The 16,186-nt window shown below is 44.3% G+C and overlaps 4 protein-coding genes across 4 annotated transcripts; 2 read left to right on the top strand and 2 right to left on the bottom strand.

The window, feature by feature from the left end:
- Positions 1 to 7: 7 nt before the first annotated feature.
- LOC109404502 (histone H2A) lies at positions 8 to 539 on the top strand. The gene has a single exon (XM_019677400.3). The coding sequence runs from the start codon at positions 120 to 122 to the stop codon at positions 492 to 494; it is 375 nt and encodes a 124-aa protein (XP_019532945.1). The 5' UTR covers positions 8 to 119; the 3' UTR covers positions 495 to 539.
- Positions 540 to 1,058: 519 nt separating this feature from the next.
- LOC134288780 (histone H3-like) lies at positions 1,059 to 1,708 on the bottom strand. Its single transcript, XM_062854652.1, has 2 exons — positions 1,656 to 1,708; positions 1,059 to 1,624 (listed from the first exon to the last, which is right to left on the bottom strand). The coding sequence occupies exons 1-2, from the start codon at positions 1,706 to 1,708 to the stop codon at positions 1,117 to 1,119; spliced, it is 561 nt and encodes a 186-aa protein (XP_062710636.1). The 3' UTR covers positions 1,059 to 1,116.
- Positions 1,702 to 2,146, top strand: LOC134287795 (histone H4). The gene has a single exon (XM_062850715.1). It carries the CDS (start codon positions 1,765 to 1,767, stop codon positions 2,074 to 2,076), a length of 312 nt encoding a protein of 103 aa, XP_062706699.1. The 5' UTR covers positions 1,702 to 1,764; the 3' UTR covers positions 2,077 to 2,146.
- A 7,801-nt stretch (positions 2,147 to 9,947) lies between these two features.
- Positions 9,948 to 11,173, bottom strand: LOC109404517 (histone H1). The gene has a single exon (XM_029859124.2). It carries the CDS (start codon positions 11,107 to 11,109, stop codon positions 10,450 to 10,452), a length of 660 nt encoding a protein of 219 aa, XP_029714984.2. The 5' UTR covers positions 11,110 to 11,173; the 3' UTR covers positions 9,948 to 10,449.
- Positions 11,174 to 16,186: the final 5,013 nt, after the last annotated feature.

Here is a 16,186-nt window from a genome sequence, read left to right as displayed (position 1 = left end):
TCCCTTTGTTAGTCATATGCAGTATAACAAAAGTATAAAAGAGACACCGGCGACCGTTTCGGTATCAGTTCAATTCATTTTGTAGCAGTGATAACATCCGCATTATCGAAATCGACAGTATGTCTAGCCGTGGTAAAGGAGGCAACGCTAAGGCAAAGCCGAAATCTCGTTCGAGCCGCGCAGGTTTACAGTTTCCAGTCGGTCGGACCCACCGTCTGCTCAGAAAAGGCAACTATGCTGAACGTGTTGGTGCCGGCGCTCCCGTCTATTTGGCTGCTGTGATGGAATATCTGGCAGCTGAAGTTCTGGAGTTGGCAGGAAATGCCGCTCGTGATAACAAGAAGTCCAGAATCATCCCGCGTCACTTGCAGTTGGCCATTCGGAACGATGAAGAGTTGAACAAATTGCTGACCGGAGTAACCATTGCTCAGGGTGGCGTGCTTCCGAACATCCAGGCCGTGCTGCTACCCAAGAAGACCGAGAAGAAGGCCTAAATCAACTGTCGTCGTCGATCAATCACAAAACCGTCCTTTTCAGGACGACCATGAACGTAGAAAAGAGTTTATTTGAACGAAATTTTCCTGGGAAATTATTTGCGGGAAAAGCGTAAAAAGTGTTATAGGCTAGGTTATAGGGAACTTGGTGTATTCAACGTTCAACGTTCTCTATTCAACGTTCAACGTTCTCTATAAAAACGAAACATAAACATAAGCTCAACTACCAATAAGTAGTTATTTGTGCTATAATCCTATCAATTCTCTGTAGGATTTACACATATCGATTTTTCAATTTAACAAGTGTCAATCATTGCTTTAGATTCTAGATAGCAGAAATGGTACAAAACTCATCTATATTAAAACAATCGATACAAAGTCTCCAATTTAGCAGGTTTTATGAGAAAGATAATTGGCATGGCTTCAGTTGTGGAATGCCCATACTTCATCATCTGGTTGATACCAGAATCTATAGTTGCTCATTAGATAAATCATCAACATCATATATAGATAGGAAGAAAAACAAAATACGGGAAATTCCATTTATAACTCTTTACAAACGAATCGTTCAGTGGCCCTGAAAAGGGCCGTTTTTCTGTCAGTCTTGCAATATTATCAGATTTTAAGCACGTTCTCCGCGGATACGGCGAGCCAACTGAATGTCCTTTGGCATAATCGTTACACGCTTGGCATGGATGGCGCACAGATTAGTGTCTTCGAACAGACCAACCAGATAGGCTTCACTGGCTTCCTGAAGGGCCATAACGGCCGAACTCTGAAAGCGCAGATCGGTCTTAAAATCCTGTGCGATTTCACGAACCAACCGCTGGAAGGGCAGCTTGCGGATCAGCAATTCGGTGGATTTCTGGTAACGACGGATTTCACGCAGGGCAACAGTTCCTGGCCGATAACGGTGGGGCTTCTTCACTCCTCCGGTGGCTGGAGCGCTCTTGCGAGCGGCCTTCGTTGCCAGCTGTTTACGGGGAGCTTTTCCTCCGGTGGATTTGCGAGCGGTCTGCTTTGTACGAGCCATTGCTGATGTGCGCTTGTCTTGAACTGAATACGATGGAGTATAGACTGACAATAAAATTGAAACCTCGAACCGGACTGCTTTTATACTCGTCTGTTGCCTGAAAGCAGATAGTCCGATAAGGGGAAAACATTCTATAGGCTATTTCCAGTATAAAAGAGGGTGCGACCGATCGAATTGGCATTAGTCTATTTCCATCCGTTCGAGTCGACAGCCAACGATACCTCTCTTCAAGTGAAAATGACTGGCCGCGGCAAAGGAGGTAAAGGTCTCGGAAAGGGAGGCGCCAAGCGGCATCGTAAGGTTCTGCGCGATAACATCCAGGGTATTACCAAGCCCGCCATCCGTCGTCTGGCTCGCCGAGGTGGTGTAAAGCGAATCTCCGGTCTGATCTACGAGGAAACCCGAGGCGTTCTGAAGGTGTTCTTGGAGAACGTGATCCGTGATGCTGTCACTTATACTGAGCACGCCAAGCGCAAGACCGTTACAGCTATGGATGTGGTCTACGCTCTGAAGCGACAGGGGCGCACCCTGTACGGCTTCGGAGGTTGAGCACGAACAGTTGAAACGTGTACAGAACAAAAACAGCCCTTTTAAGGGCTACAACATTGTTTGCACGAAAGAGTTTTTCAATAATTTCTGCTTCATTTAAGGACAAACGTCTTAAAATTCCGCTTCAACGGTGCATCAGAACTTCAGACGCACAAATCTCAAGAAGCAAGCTTCAAACTACAGTGCATTTTATTATTCTGTTCTTGCTCACTTGTAATTAGCTTAAAATACGAAGAACAGTAACGCACCTTAGTTTACGAAGAGATTTGAGCGCTCGAAATCGTGAGTAGGCGCCAAAGTCGGCCATTGTGTGGTGGCCATTTTGGGATTCTAACAAGTCTGTCCTTAAAACAAAATAGTAATTTCGTGCTGCTGTTAAGATTATTCTTGTTACTCTTGTGTTCAATTTCATAACACCAGAATTAACCGACATGAGCAACCTTTTTGTATAATGAAATGAATAGCTTGATTTAGTAATTCGCTAAGTAGAATCCAGTTAAACAACCAGAACCAAATAATGCGCTAATTTGTATCAAGGATACATTTTCTAATTCAAAATTGTCCTTTTTATAAAACAAAAACTACTATTCTACTACTATTTTATATTTTAGATATTCAAGGCTCATATAGCAGCAGCAATGCATATAGCAGCAAAAACACGATAATTCAGCAATACTATGCCAAAGATTTCTGTTTTCGGCAGGTTCTGGAGGTTTCCTCGATTTCTCTGGGTATATATGAAGTATATTAATACCAGAAAAGCACGATACGGCAACAGTAATGGCCAATAGGACAGATCGGTGAAGTACTAGATTTGTAGTAATGAGCTGAATTTTAGTATGGTGAGAAGGTCAATTCTCAGTTTCTGCAATAAAATGGTACAAAAAGCGTGGGTATTATGATTCCTTGCCTAGTTTGATGCTGTTTGAGCAAAACTTTGGGCAACAGTGTTGTTGTTTTCTCCATTTCTTGCAACATAAACAACATAGTTATCCAAAGTTTTGCTCAAACAGCATCAAATTAGGCAAGGAATCATAATACCCACGCTTTTTGTACCATTTTATTGCAGAAACGTAGAATTGACCTTCTCACCATACTAAAATTCAGCTCATTACTACAAATCTAGTACTACACCGAACGTGCAGGGCAGCAGGGACGAAAGTCCTGGGGCCTGACGCACCCCCCCGCTTGCGAGTCAGCCGCGTAGTCGCCGGCTAAGAATAGGACTACTAACCCCAATTCAAGGTGTCAAGCGACCCGTGCTGAGGAATGAGTGATCGAGGGGGTGAAAAAGATGCTCGATCTTTAACGGAGCCTGTGGGGTACCTGGGCACCCCCCACAGTAAGCTGTCCCTTACCGCGTTAATGCAGGGCTCTGGCGTGGTGGACATTCTTTCCCGTGCGACTCGTGGGATTAATCATGAATTCAAACAAATCAAGCAATCAAAATTCAGGTGGAAGTAGTGGTGGGATCAACCCCTTCGCAAGAAGCGGGTTGATGAGATCTCCGACAAGGAGAAGTGAGGAGATAGGCGCTGGGAGTTGCGTACGCAGCTCAAGCGTGGGTGCTCCAGTCCACTTCCCGGCAAGCCAGCCGGTGGAGGTTATGGACGGAGCGTGGTTGTTGAGGGCCGTCAACCGAGGATCCAAAGGACGGTCCGCAATAGAGGTGGCTGAGCAGCAGCTTGGCAAAATCATCGACTTTGCGTCCACTAAGTCGAACATAAGCAAGGACCTGAAAACGGCCTTGCTTCGACTTAGGGCGTCGATCGACGATGCCAAGCAGGAGCACGCGGCACTCGCGTTGCTGACTGCTGCAGCAGCGGAGCCTGCAAATGAGAAAGTGCCGAAGTTTACCCAAACGGAGGCCTTCTCCTTCGCAGGAAGTCCAAATAAGGCGGAAGCGACTGCTCGCGACAAACGGGGCAAGCAATCGCAGAAGCGGGCGAGGCAACCGTCAGGCGAGGAGCTGTCTGGCGGTGCCCGCAAGGCCAGGCGAATCATTACCCCGAAAGTCGGTAATAATGCCGGAAGGTCGGACCCCAGCCAGGGTTCCCGGAAAGCTGGGAAGGGTGGGCCTGAAAAGGCTGGCCCGTCCCGGAACGATGGGAACAAGGGGTTGCGACCGCTAGTGGGCCCTCAACAGCCACAGAGTAGGGCGATCCAAGGGGAGGACCCCCCTTGGACGAAGGTAGAGCGGAAGAAGAAGAAGGCGAATCCGCAGGTAGTAGCGCAGGACGCCAAGCCAAGGCGTAGGAGGGCAGGTGCCAAGCGCGAGAAAGGCGACGCTATCGTCATCAAGACGGAACAGTCCAAGTACTCGGACGTCTTGAAGATGATGCGAAGCGACGCCAAGCTTGAGGGTCTTGGAGCCGACGTACGCAGTATTAGACGTACTCGTACGGGCGAGATGATCCTGGAGCTGAAGCGCCAGAAGGAGCACAAGGGCGCCGCCTATAAGAGGCTGGCAGAAGAGGTCCTTGGTGAGGGTGTGCAGGTGAGGGCTTTGACACATGAGGCGACTCTGAAGGTCAAGGACATCGATGAGATCACCGAAGTGGAAGAGCTCGTCACGGCACTGCGGCAACAGTGCGATGTGCAGGTGGCCGCCGCAGCCGTTAAGCTACGGAAAGGGCCAGCAGGGACACAGGTAGCTTTGGTTCAGCTACCTGTGGCGGACGTCAAAAAGTCCGTTAAAGTAGGGAGCATAAAGGTGGGTTGGTGTGTATGTCACCTGACATTCCACGAGCCACCAGAGGTTTGCTTCAGGTGTCTGGAACCAGGACACAAGTCGTGGGACTGCAAAGGCCCCGACAGGCGCAAACTGTGCAGGCGATGCGGCGCTGAAGGTCATAAGGCCCAAAGCTGCACGAGTCCGCCCATCTGCATGATCTGTACCGGGAAATCCTCGAACAACAGACATCCGATGGGTGGTCCAAGGTGCCCGGCCTTCAAGAAAGCCGCAGTGAACAACAAATCACAGTGCAGGTAACGCAGCTGAACCTGAACCACTGTGATGCGGCTCAGCAACTGCTTTGTCAGGCAGTTTCTGAGTGGGAGACGGATATCGCCATCATATCGGACCCATACCGAGTACCCGCCGGCAACGGCAACTGGGTCGCGGATGGGACCAGAAAAATGGCGGCGATATGGACGACGGGTAAATACCCCGTTCAGGAGTTGGTGTCTACTACCTATGAGGGCTTCGTGGTCGCCAAAGTAAACGGGGTCTTCTTCTGTAGCTGTTATGCGCCTCCGCGGTGGCCGATCGAGCAGTTCACGCAAATGCTGGACCGCTTAACGACCGTGCTAACAGGGCGAAGGCCGGTGGTAATAGCGGGCGACTTTAATGCCTGGGCCGTGGAATGGGGAAGCCGTTTCACGAACCAGCGGGGTCAGATCCTGCTAGAAACACTGGCCATCTTAGATGTCGACTTGGCTAATGTCGGTACCAAGAGTACCTTTAGTCGGAATGGAGCGGAGTCAATTATTGACGTGACCTTTTGCAGTCCTGGCCTAACAAGTAGTTCGAACTGGAGAGTAGATGATGGCTACACTCACAGCGACCACCTGGCGGTTCGCTACAGTATCGACTACAACAACAGCAGACAGCGGATAGAAGAAGAGGCGGCTAGGTCAAGGCCAAGCCCTCGCAGGTGGAAGACATCATACTTCGACGAAGGGGTATTTAGGGAGGCGCTCCGCCGTGAGCGAAACTTAATCGGTTTAGACGGCGACGAGCTGGTAGCGGTGCTCTCACGTGCGTGTGATGCGACCATGCCTAGGCGAGTCCACCCTAGAAATGGGAGGCCACCGGCTTACTGGTGGACCGACGCGATTGCGGACCTGCGCCGCGCCTGCCTAAGGGCTAGGCGGCGGATGCAGCGAGCACGATCAGAGGAAGAGCGAAACGAACGGCGGGTGGTGTTCGCCGCTGCAAAAGCCGCGCTTAAGACCGAGATAAGAGCAAGCAAAAAGGCCTGCTTTGAGGGTCTCTGTCAGAGTGCCAATACGAACCCGTGGGGTGACGCCTACAGGATCGTTATGGCCAAGACGAGAGGTGTGATGGCTCCTACAGAGCAATCTCCAGAGATGTTGGAGGGGATCATTGGAGGACTTTTTCCGCGTCATGATCCTAGTCCTTGGCCTCCTTTCGTAGGACAGCCGGGGACTGGGGCTGGCGATGAGGAGAGGGTCACCGATGTGGAACTTGCCGGGATAGCTAAGTCCCTTAGCGTAGGTAAGGCCCCAGGTCCGGACGGAGTTCCGAACCTGGCCTTAAAAGTAGCTATTGCAGAGGCTCCCGAGATGTTCAGGTCTGCTATGCAGAAATGCCTGGACGAGGGAGTTTTCTCAGAAGCTTGGAAGAGGCAGAGCCTGGTACTATTGCCAAAGGCGGGGAAACCACCCGGAGACCCGTCGGCATATAGACCAATATGCTTGATTGACACGGCGGGGAAGGTGCTCGAAAAGATCATCCTCAATAGAATGTTGTGGTTCACCGAGGGCGAAAATGGTCTTTCGAGTAACCAGTACGGCTTCCGGAAGGGGAGGTCCACCGTAGACGCTATCTTGTCGGTTACAAAAACCGCCGAGAAAGCACTCGAGCCTAAGAGGAGGGGAATTCGCTTTTGCGCGGTAGTGACTCTGGATGTAAGGAATGCGTTTAATAGCGCCAGCTGGTCTGCTATTGCCGATGCGCTCTTGCGTCTGGGGATACCGGAGTACCTGTACAAGATTCTCGGAAGTTACTTTCAGAATCGTGTACTAGTCTACGACACGGAGGTGGGTCGGAAGTGCTTTCACATAACCTCAGGAGTCCCGCAAGGTTCCATCCTGGGTCCGGTGTTATGGAATGTCATGTACGACGAGGTGTTGAGGTTAGAGTATCCAGTGGGAGTGGTGATTGTCGGATTTGCCGACGACATTACGCTCGAAGTCTACGGTGAAACGATCGAGGAGGTAAAGTTGACTACCAATCACTCGATCAAGGTTGTGGAGGCGTGGATGCGGTCCAGGAAACTGGAGCTGGCTCACCACAAGACAGAGGTGACGGTTGTTAACAACCTGAAGTCGGAGCAGCAGACGGAGATCAGTGTAGGAGACTGTACTATCCTGTCAAAGCGCTCCGTCAAACACTTGGGCGTGATAATCGACGATAAGCTTACTTTCGGTAGCCACGTCGATTATGCCTGTAAAAGAGCCTCCACAGCTATTGCGGCACTGTCCCGGATGATGTCCAATAGCTCTGCGGTGTACGCCAGTAAGCGCAAGCTTCTGGCTAGTGTTGCTACATCCATACTTAGGTATGGCGGCCCGGCGTGGGGCACCGCGCTAAGTACTAAATGCTACCGACGGAAGCTGGAAAATACTTACAGGCTTATGTGCCTGAGGGTTGCGAGCGCGTACCGTACCGTGTCACACGACGCTCTCTGCGTCATTACTGGTATGGTGCCTATCAGCATTCTTATCAGTGAGGACATGGAGTGCTTCGAAATGCGCGGCACAAGAGGCATACGCAGGACTGTCAGGATGGCCTCTATGGTCAAATGGCAGCGCGCGTGGGACAGCTCCACCAAAGGAAGGTGGACCTATAGGTTGATACCGAGGGTAGATAGTTGGATTAATAGGCGCCATGGGGAAGTCACATTCCACCTGACACAGGTCCTTACAGGTCATGGTTGCTTCCGACAGTATCTACACCGTTTCGGGCATGCGGATTCTCCCGAATGCCCAGTGTGCAATGGTTTAGAGGAAACGGCGGAACACGTTTTGTTCGTGTGCCCGCGTTTTCGCACAATGCGTGACCGCATGCTTGCCACATGCGGGGAAGACACAACTCCGGACAACTTGGTCCAGAGGATGTGTAGGGATGAGTTTGGCTGGAACGCCGTTTCAACGGCTATTACCCACATCGTCTGGGAGCTACAGAGGAGGTGGCGCGTGGACTCGGAGAATGGCTAGTCCAGATGCAGTACAAGAGGTGGTCCAGGGGTTCGGAGTCGGCTTCGTAGGTCATACCGGTGCCCTGCGGTCGAGATCGACCCTTACAACGATTAAGTGGCCGCGGAGAGGAAGTCCCGGTAGCGGTGCTGTCGTGGCGTCGGTCTACTGGGTTGGATCCGAGCCCGCGGTTGGAAAGGGGTCCCCGGCAAGGGTCGGGGTAGGTGAGATCCTGCTGTCTGCAACCTACGGGTGCATCTGATAGGGCCTGAAGGGTAGTGATACCCTTCCTTGCGGGCAGGTCAGATCGGGTTGCACGTGGGCATCAGTTCTTGATGTCCGCTCAGCAGTAGGGCGCGGGCGGGGTTGACCCTGCCCGCCTTCCGAGGACAAAGGGAGTGGCGAGGACCACTCGGGAAACTGGCTAAGCGCCAGCATGCTACCGTGATGGACTCTCCAAAGCGAGTCATCGATGTTCGTTGCTGCAGGCTACGCAGCTAACCTTGTGGGTGCGATGTGCACTAGCCCCTCTCTGAAGCAATACCTTCTTGGTGGTTCCGGAGAGACGTAGGGTTTGGCGACCATAGGAATGGTTTAGTGGGTACGAGGAGAGAGTAGTCCTGGATTTTACTTTTGTTGTAGAAGACAGCCTGTCAGACCTACACTACCCTAACCTTCTGTTAGGGTGTCTGTTGAGCAGATTATCCCCCTATGGTTTAGAAGGAAAAAAAAAAAAAAACCGAACGTGCCCCATTGTCAAAGAAAGCCCATAGTTTACAATCGTGTTACTGTAATTAAAAAACAGCTTCCAAGTTACCTAGTTGAGACGTCACGCCAAGAATATGCAAAAAAAAAAACAATTCAATCAGATATAGGGTGATGAAGGGTATTATCGGCTGGTTTTTTTCGTCAAGGGGGTTTTTTGTCAGCCAAATTTCCTGAAACTTGGTCGTATAATTCAGCTTGGTTGAGAAGGATTTGAGACCAACTCTGAGTTAAAAAGGTTTCCAAAAATCCCCCATGACGAAGAGAACAAAACTGCCGAAAATACACAATTTCCCCTATTTTACTAAAATTTTGAAGGTCAATCTCTCAAAGGTGGAGTTTTTATCTCAATAACATAGTACACCATAGGTTGGGCGGAGTCTAAATCTCAGTCGGCACGAAACTCAGTAATTGCTTTAAAATTAGTCTCTGCTTAGTTTCCGAAAAAGGCGGAGTCACAATCTCGGTAGATAAGAAAAAGGGAACGTTGAATTTCGAAAAAATAACTTCTCTTCCTTGGAATCAAGTGATATGTACATCAAAAGAGTGGAGCCGAGTTCTCAATACAGGAATCATAAAAAAACGTTTGTTTTCAATCGGGCTAATTTCTTGAAAACGTTGATTTTTTTTCGATTTATTCAATTTATTGAACTATTTCAAATTATTTAAATTTATTCAATTATTGAAATTTCAAGAAAAGTCGATCTGAAAAGTCTGGCACGATTCCTGGGAAATGTTTGCTTTATTTTCTCGTGAAATTTCTAGGATTTACTCACTTTCTCGTGCAGAATTTGCAAAGGTTTGTGCAAAATTATCGATATGAGTATTTTAGGAACTGTGGAAAATGTCACTAGTTTTTTTTCCTGGAATTTAACGGAAAAATTCTTTCAAAAATCTCCTAAAACATTTGTTTAGGGATTCATTAACAGTCTTTTAAAAAAAAATGTTTTTATTTTATACGGACGATTTTTTTCTAAACTCATTAACATTTTTCATTCAATTCTGCAAATTCTTCATCTTATCGTTCTTCATCTTAAAAATGCATCAAAAATTCCATCTGAAAACACTCCATGAAGAATATTTCCAAATTGTCAGTTACAATACAAAACGAATAACATAGACAATTATGTCGGTGACGTCAAATTTCTGGCAAAACATTACACTGCGTGTTTAAGAGACTATAGTAACCATCATTAATTATACTGAAAGTTTTTTTATGGAAAATACTACGATAATTTCAACAATATTTTCTTTAAAAAACAGGAATTCGCTCCACCATTGAATGCATTTCTTCATTATCGACACTTTAAACTGGTGACTTTTTCGCCTCCGTACTTCTCTTATTCTGGAACAATATTGCTTGAAATTCCACAAAAAAACACGTGGTTTCATAGAATAATACTCAGATTCCGGTATTTTTTTGTATTATTCCAGGGTTTCCCATAAGTCCACAATTACTATTAGTCACTGTTTTGCAACCTATTTAAACTATCAGTTTTTGCTATCAGTACTGTATCAGATTTCCAATATACATTATTGTAGGTTAGGCGAATGATATGGGTTTTCCAAAAATAACTCTCAACTGAAAGAGAATTCGTAGTCCTGAAAAGGACTGTTTTTTGTAACGGCTTTCTGCTTCAAACTTCAATGGCGTCGATCATGGGCTTACTTCTTGGCGGCAGTCTTCTTCGGAGCAGCTTTCTTAGCTGGAGCGATTTTCTTCGGCTTCGGAGTCTTTGGCTTCTTGGCAGCGACCTTGGACGGTTTTGTGGCCTTCTGCTTGGAAGCAGCAGCTTTCTTCGCCACTGTTCCGGTCTTAGAGGTGACCTTGGCAGCCTTGGCTCCTTTGGTTTTCTTCTCACCTGTCGCCTTCTTGGAAACCGACTTCTTGACCTTCTTTTCGTCCGCCACCTTTTTGACAGCCTTCTTTTTCTCTCCGACAGCCTTGTTGGGCTTTTTCTCAACGGGCGCCTTTTTATCCTTCAGCTTGAAGGATCCGGACGCCCCGGTTCCCTTGGTCTGGATCAGCGTACCCTTTTCGACGCCACTTTTCAGAGCCTTCAAGATGAAGGTGTTCAGCCTGAGCACGTCGCACTCGTAGTTGGTGCCGATATACTTCTTGACGGCCTGCAAAGAAGATCCCTTCCGTTCCTTCAGGTGCATGATGGCGGCCATGACCATTTCCTTCACTGGTGGATGGGTGGACGGCTTGTTCAGCTTCTTAACAATCCGGCTTGCCATGGCGGCTTTGGACTTCTTCGGGGTCTTCGATGGTGTGACAAGCACTGGAGTCACAGCGGCAACTTCGACGGCGGTCTCAGTCATTTTGATTCTCACTGCTGGATGGAAATCGTATTAACACGTCAAATCAAAAGAATTGCCATACTGAGTTTGGGTCATAAGGTTTCGGTTTTGATGTCTGTGCTAGGGGTTCATGTGAATGCGATGAATTGTAGCTCTCCTACTCCCTCTAAACCCAGTCTTGGGCCATAAAACGTTCTAAGGTTATGTGATACATATCTTCCGTATTTGTTGGATGCAGAGGGTGACGGGCAACTGCTGATCAATCTAGGAATTTTTCGTAATGGAAATTCTCTCGACCTCCGTGGGCATAGAGTATCTTTGTGCGAGTTTACAGTTTCCTTAACTCGGTAAGCTAATGATCATTTTTAGTATACAATCATGCTTTGAGTTTGAAAACGTGAAAAAATACAGTAGAACAGAAATGTTTTCGCCTTTCCATACAAGCCTGACGATTTGAAATCGATTTTTATTTTATTTTTAAGCAAAGTTGCTCCCTTCATACATCTTATTCTTCGTAACCAATACTCCATTGAGCTGAATTTTTTCCGTAACTTGTTAACATCCAATATTGCAAATGTACGTTTAGAAAGAATTTCAAATTTAATTTTTAGTCTTATTGAAAAAAAAATATAAATTTTCATATTTTTTTTGGAATTTTGCTAAATTCAAGGAGATTGTCCCATATACACAACAATACCTCGATTTCCACCAAACTGTGGTCAGATGATCGGAACACATTATATTCAGCTTTCTATTCAGGCAAAAATTTTGAAAATTTGTTTGTGACGTAAAATATTTTCAATTAATAAAATCCATATTTTTAAAACTGTAGAATTTAATGTTAAAAAAACCTAAAAACTTTTCTATAGTATACTTGATTTTTTTGAGGCACGGTCTCTAAATCAGCACGTAATTGTGCATTATAAATTTTGGTCGTTGATAGAAGTTAACTACTTTTGATTTATTTTTTTGAAATATTATTATTGGTCGAAAAAACTCTCAGTTAACAACTGTATAAATGCTAATAGAACACTTAACTGAAAAACAGGCTTTGGAACCATTTTTCGTTAAAAATGATGAATTATTGGATTTTTTACGAGGCCAAATTTTGTGCGTATCTAACCGCGTACAAAAACTGGAGCCGTTCAGTTCACAGGTGTCTGAGTTTAAAAAAATCCTATATCAATTAGATAATCTATAATACACTTCGGACCTATCGGCGGGCAGTTAAGCTGGATAAGGTATCTGATGACTTTACGCCTAACGATATTCAACAGGCTAGGTTTCTATAAAATATTAGGTTTTGATATTTTCAAGTGTTAAATAAATATTAAATTCAGGGGCAAACCAGCTGCTAGAGTAATAAACTCTGTGAGAAAAAAAAACAAAAAATAAAGTACAATCATGAAATTCAAATGCAGCATATTTTGTACATTTCGAGCATTTAAATACATGAAAACCACCAATCCATGGTTAACCTTGAAGGGGAGGCATGCGAAAGGCAGTTACGTTTTTTTTAAATGATGGTACCGAACTGGATGCTTTACTATATTGCTGCCATAATGTAGGTTGATGAACTCAGACAAAAAAATAACACTCATGTGTTATAAGTTGCAGAGGAATATTGCGTTTTGATGCTTTTGTTAGTATCTATTGTCAAGCAACACAAAGACGACGTTTCCTTTCAATCATTATTCTCTGCGCTGATCCAGATAGGTAGTTTATAAATACCAGCGTTTCTCAAACTACAGTCAGTTCGTTGCTATCCACTTTACGCTCACCGCTGGGGATTTTTTTAATTATCGTACAAATTGGTACGAAGGATCTCAGAATTTAATGAATTTTTTTCACAGGTAGGGTTCACATAAATATAAACAAAAACTGAATTGAAAAAAAAAAAAAAGATCACCAAATTTTCCGGAAACCTCAAGTGGAACACCAACATTTTCCACAGACACCACCCACTTTGAAAAATCATAATTCGAGAACAAAGCATCGTAGACACAATTTTCGTAAGCAAATTTTCTCAGCAATTGAAAAAGAAAATACAAAATGAAAATTGTTTTCCACAAAATTTTCCACAGTTGAGGAAAATCGGTTGGAAAACTCCGTTCCTGAGTTATGACCAATTTTGTAGAAATCGTCCAGATGTACTATGTGAGCCGTTTGTTTAAAAATCATAACTTAATAATGAAGCATCGTAGACAGTTTTTTTTTTGTGAAAACTTAAGCAAATTTTCTCAGAAATCAAAATAAAAATACAAAATGAAAATTGTTTTCCACAAAATTTTCCACTGTTGAGGAAAATCGGTTGGAAAAGGTGGAAAAACTATTTCCGAAGTCCGGAAAAAAATCCCAAGAAATATATTTTTGAAAGGAAATTGTTACAAAAACAAAAGAAATTAATCATCAGAAAGGATCAACATACAGTCAGGTTTTTTTTACGACGAATCATGCAAAAATAAGACGATGATTCTTTTTTTTTGTAAGGAGCTTTCATTTACGCGGCCGTGTAAATGAAAACCGCGTAAAAAAGACCTGACTGTATCACGATACACATAGAACCTTACAAATGCACAAAATACAGACATCACAAATCGACGCAACACAACACATAACATAAATGTGTCCTGTTATTCAGATGGATAACATCTTCCGATCACAGGATGACGAGGTTTCATGTATTGTTTTGGTTCCATCAGTCATCCTGGAATTGTATTTTAGTTGGCAGTTTGCCCTTTAATTCACAGTCTTTGTTTCTGTGTTCATGGCTTGGTTTTGTCTAGGAAAAGTAATCCTAATCGGGCATCCCGTTTCGGGTTTCATCACTAGAGTTCTATGACTTGAAGTTTGTGCCAGGGAAACGTTTACTTCTTTAGTATTTAATCGCGGCCCGAAATGGCCAAATGTTGGCAATCGAAATAGGATTGCACTTCATGGGCCTCTATTATGCCAGAACCCTATAAATGTTAATTATTACAAGGGGAATATTAAGTTAAAATTCAACATGTAACACAAAGAACGCACGTAGGGTAATTTTTCAATTGTTGCACAGCTAAAAACTAGCCTATTGTTGCACACTCCATGTTATTCTTATGAGGTGTGCAATAATTGGCAAATTTTTAGCCGTGCAATAATTATAAAAATACCCTATATTAAATCTTAAACACATTAAACAATTATTCTGTCTTATAATTGTAACAAATATGTTTACCCGTAACAAAATTTTATAAGCTATAGGGTAAGAAATCAAACTTTTAACTAGTCAAATTGTAATCTCAATTTGAACCATTTCGAAATTTATTAAAAACGACGTACTTTTTAGCCAAATATTGTCCCGAAAAAGATGTTAAACAGCTTTCCGTAATATAACCTGATAACATGGACTTTAAAAGCATTGAAAAAAGCATTTTTGTCATGGAAAACAGGCAATTGAAAAATCACTGTGATTTCACCCAGTTCCCCCCAGAGAAAGCACATTTTCGGTTGACTCGTACAGCTCATGCATTGTATCACATGCAATATGTGAACATGTCAAATGACAGCTTATTTATCGTAGAATCGACCAACCGAATAATATTCCGCATTATTTGTCATAAAATTATCAAATTAAAGTATTTCTTACTTGGAGAATGTTATCTTAATTTGAACCATTTGCAATCTAAGTTTGAACTAGTAAACGGGGGTGAGCTTCCAGTGTTGACCAGCAGACTGCGCTAGTGGTTGTTTTGTTTACACTTGGGGGATGAAAAATTCCAAATTTAGTTTTCAAGTTCCTGAAGAGTTTAGAACATTCTTAGTTTTTTTTTGTCTGTATTAACGAGATTTTTAACCCTAGGCTAGTTCATCTCGGGACCCACGCTTTACTTCCCTTCCGAAGGAAGAACCCACATTTTGTGAGTATGTCGGGAGTGGGATTCGATCCCAGGTCCTCGGCGTGATAGTCTTGTGTTCTAACCACCACACCAGGTCCGCTCCACCAACATTCTTAGTTGAAATTCCACTGCCTAATGAAAAATAGTTATAGGAATTAGCAGATCCATGTGTTTTTCTTTTGTTCAGCACGAAATTGGCTGTTATGGGAGATGCTCGAGCTGCTGCCGCCAGTAGTTCAAATTAAGATTAAAATTGGTTCAAATTATGATTACGATGGTTCAAATTAAGATTAAAATCATTGTTGACGAATAATCGAATTTTTCAATGAAATTCGGTGCAAACGGGCTTGGTGGTCTAGTGGCTACCGCTTCTGATTCATATGCAGAAGGTCCTGGGTTCAATCCCTGGCCCGTCCCTTTCCTCCTACTTTGTATCTTTCTATATATACATTCTCTCTCCTCTCTACATATACAACTCGTGTATATTCACATGTTCATAGCCATCGCTAGAACAGAAACGGGTTGAAAAAGCCGTTTCCCTTCCTTCCAAACTTTCACAGCACAGTGTCTTATTCTTATAAGATACTAGCTGACCCGGCAAACCTTGTATTGCCCATTTTAATTTTTGCTCATGCACTACGTCTCATTTTTTTAATTTTCTGAACTTATTCTACATATGAACGGTGGCTATGAGCTTATTGGCTGATTTTTTTATGTGAAGGCCCACTCTTCCATATCAGTCAATTTTAAAAGAAGGAAAAATCTCAGAATAAGAATGTCGTTTGGTGGTTTGATTGCTAATCAATTCTTTATCAATGTGACTTAAAGGGACAAATCGTATATGACTGTAACAGTTCAACTGCCATAAACTTACTCAACAGTGCCACTCTAAAGAAAACCCTTCGATAAACAGAAGGAAACATTTAGATATGCTGTAAATTGTAGCAGTTGGTCCGTAAAGAAAACGGGACTTGAAAGAACAGCCTATTACTAAAAGAACGAAACACCTGTGATGGAGTGAGCATTATAAGCAGCAGGAAGTCCATTCTGTGTGACAAAGATGGCATGGTGATCATTATGCCTGTGGATTCAATGAACATTCGACCTGATGTCCATTCGAGCTATTCTTCATTCGACTCTATGAACTTCGGCCTAATAACCGTCGGCCGTACACTTCTTCCTAGTTATGCAAACATTTATATTTCATTTGTATGAGAACCTCC

The sequence above is a fragment of the Aedes albopictus genome, chromosome 2 (genome assembly GCF_035046485.1).
Source record: "Aedes albopictus strain Foshan chromosome 2, AalbF5, whole genome shotgun sequence".
Classification (NCBI taxonomy): Eukaryota; Metazoa; Arthropoda; class Insecta; order Diptera; family Culicidae; genus Aedes; species Aedes albopictus.
The sequence above is the reverse complement of the archived record's forward strand: the minus strand, read 5'-3'. Positions and strand labels throughout refer to the sequence as shown.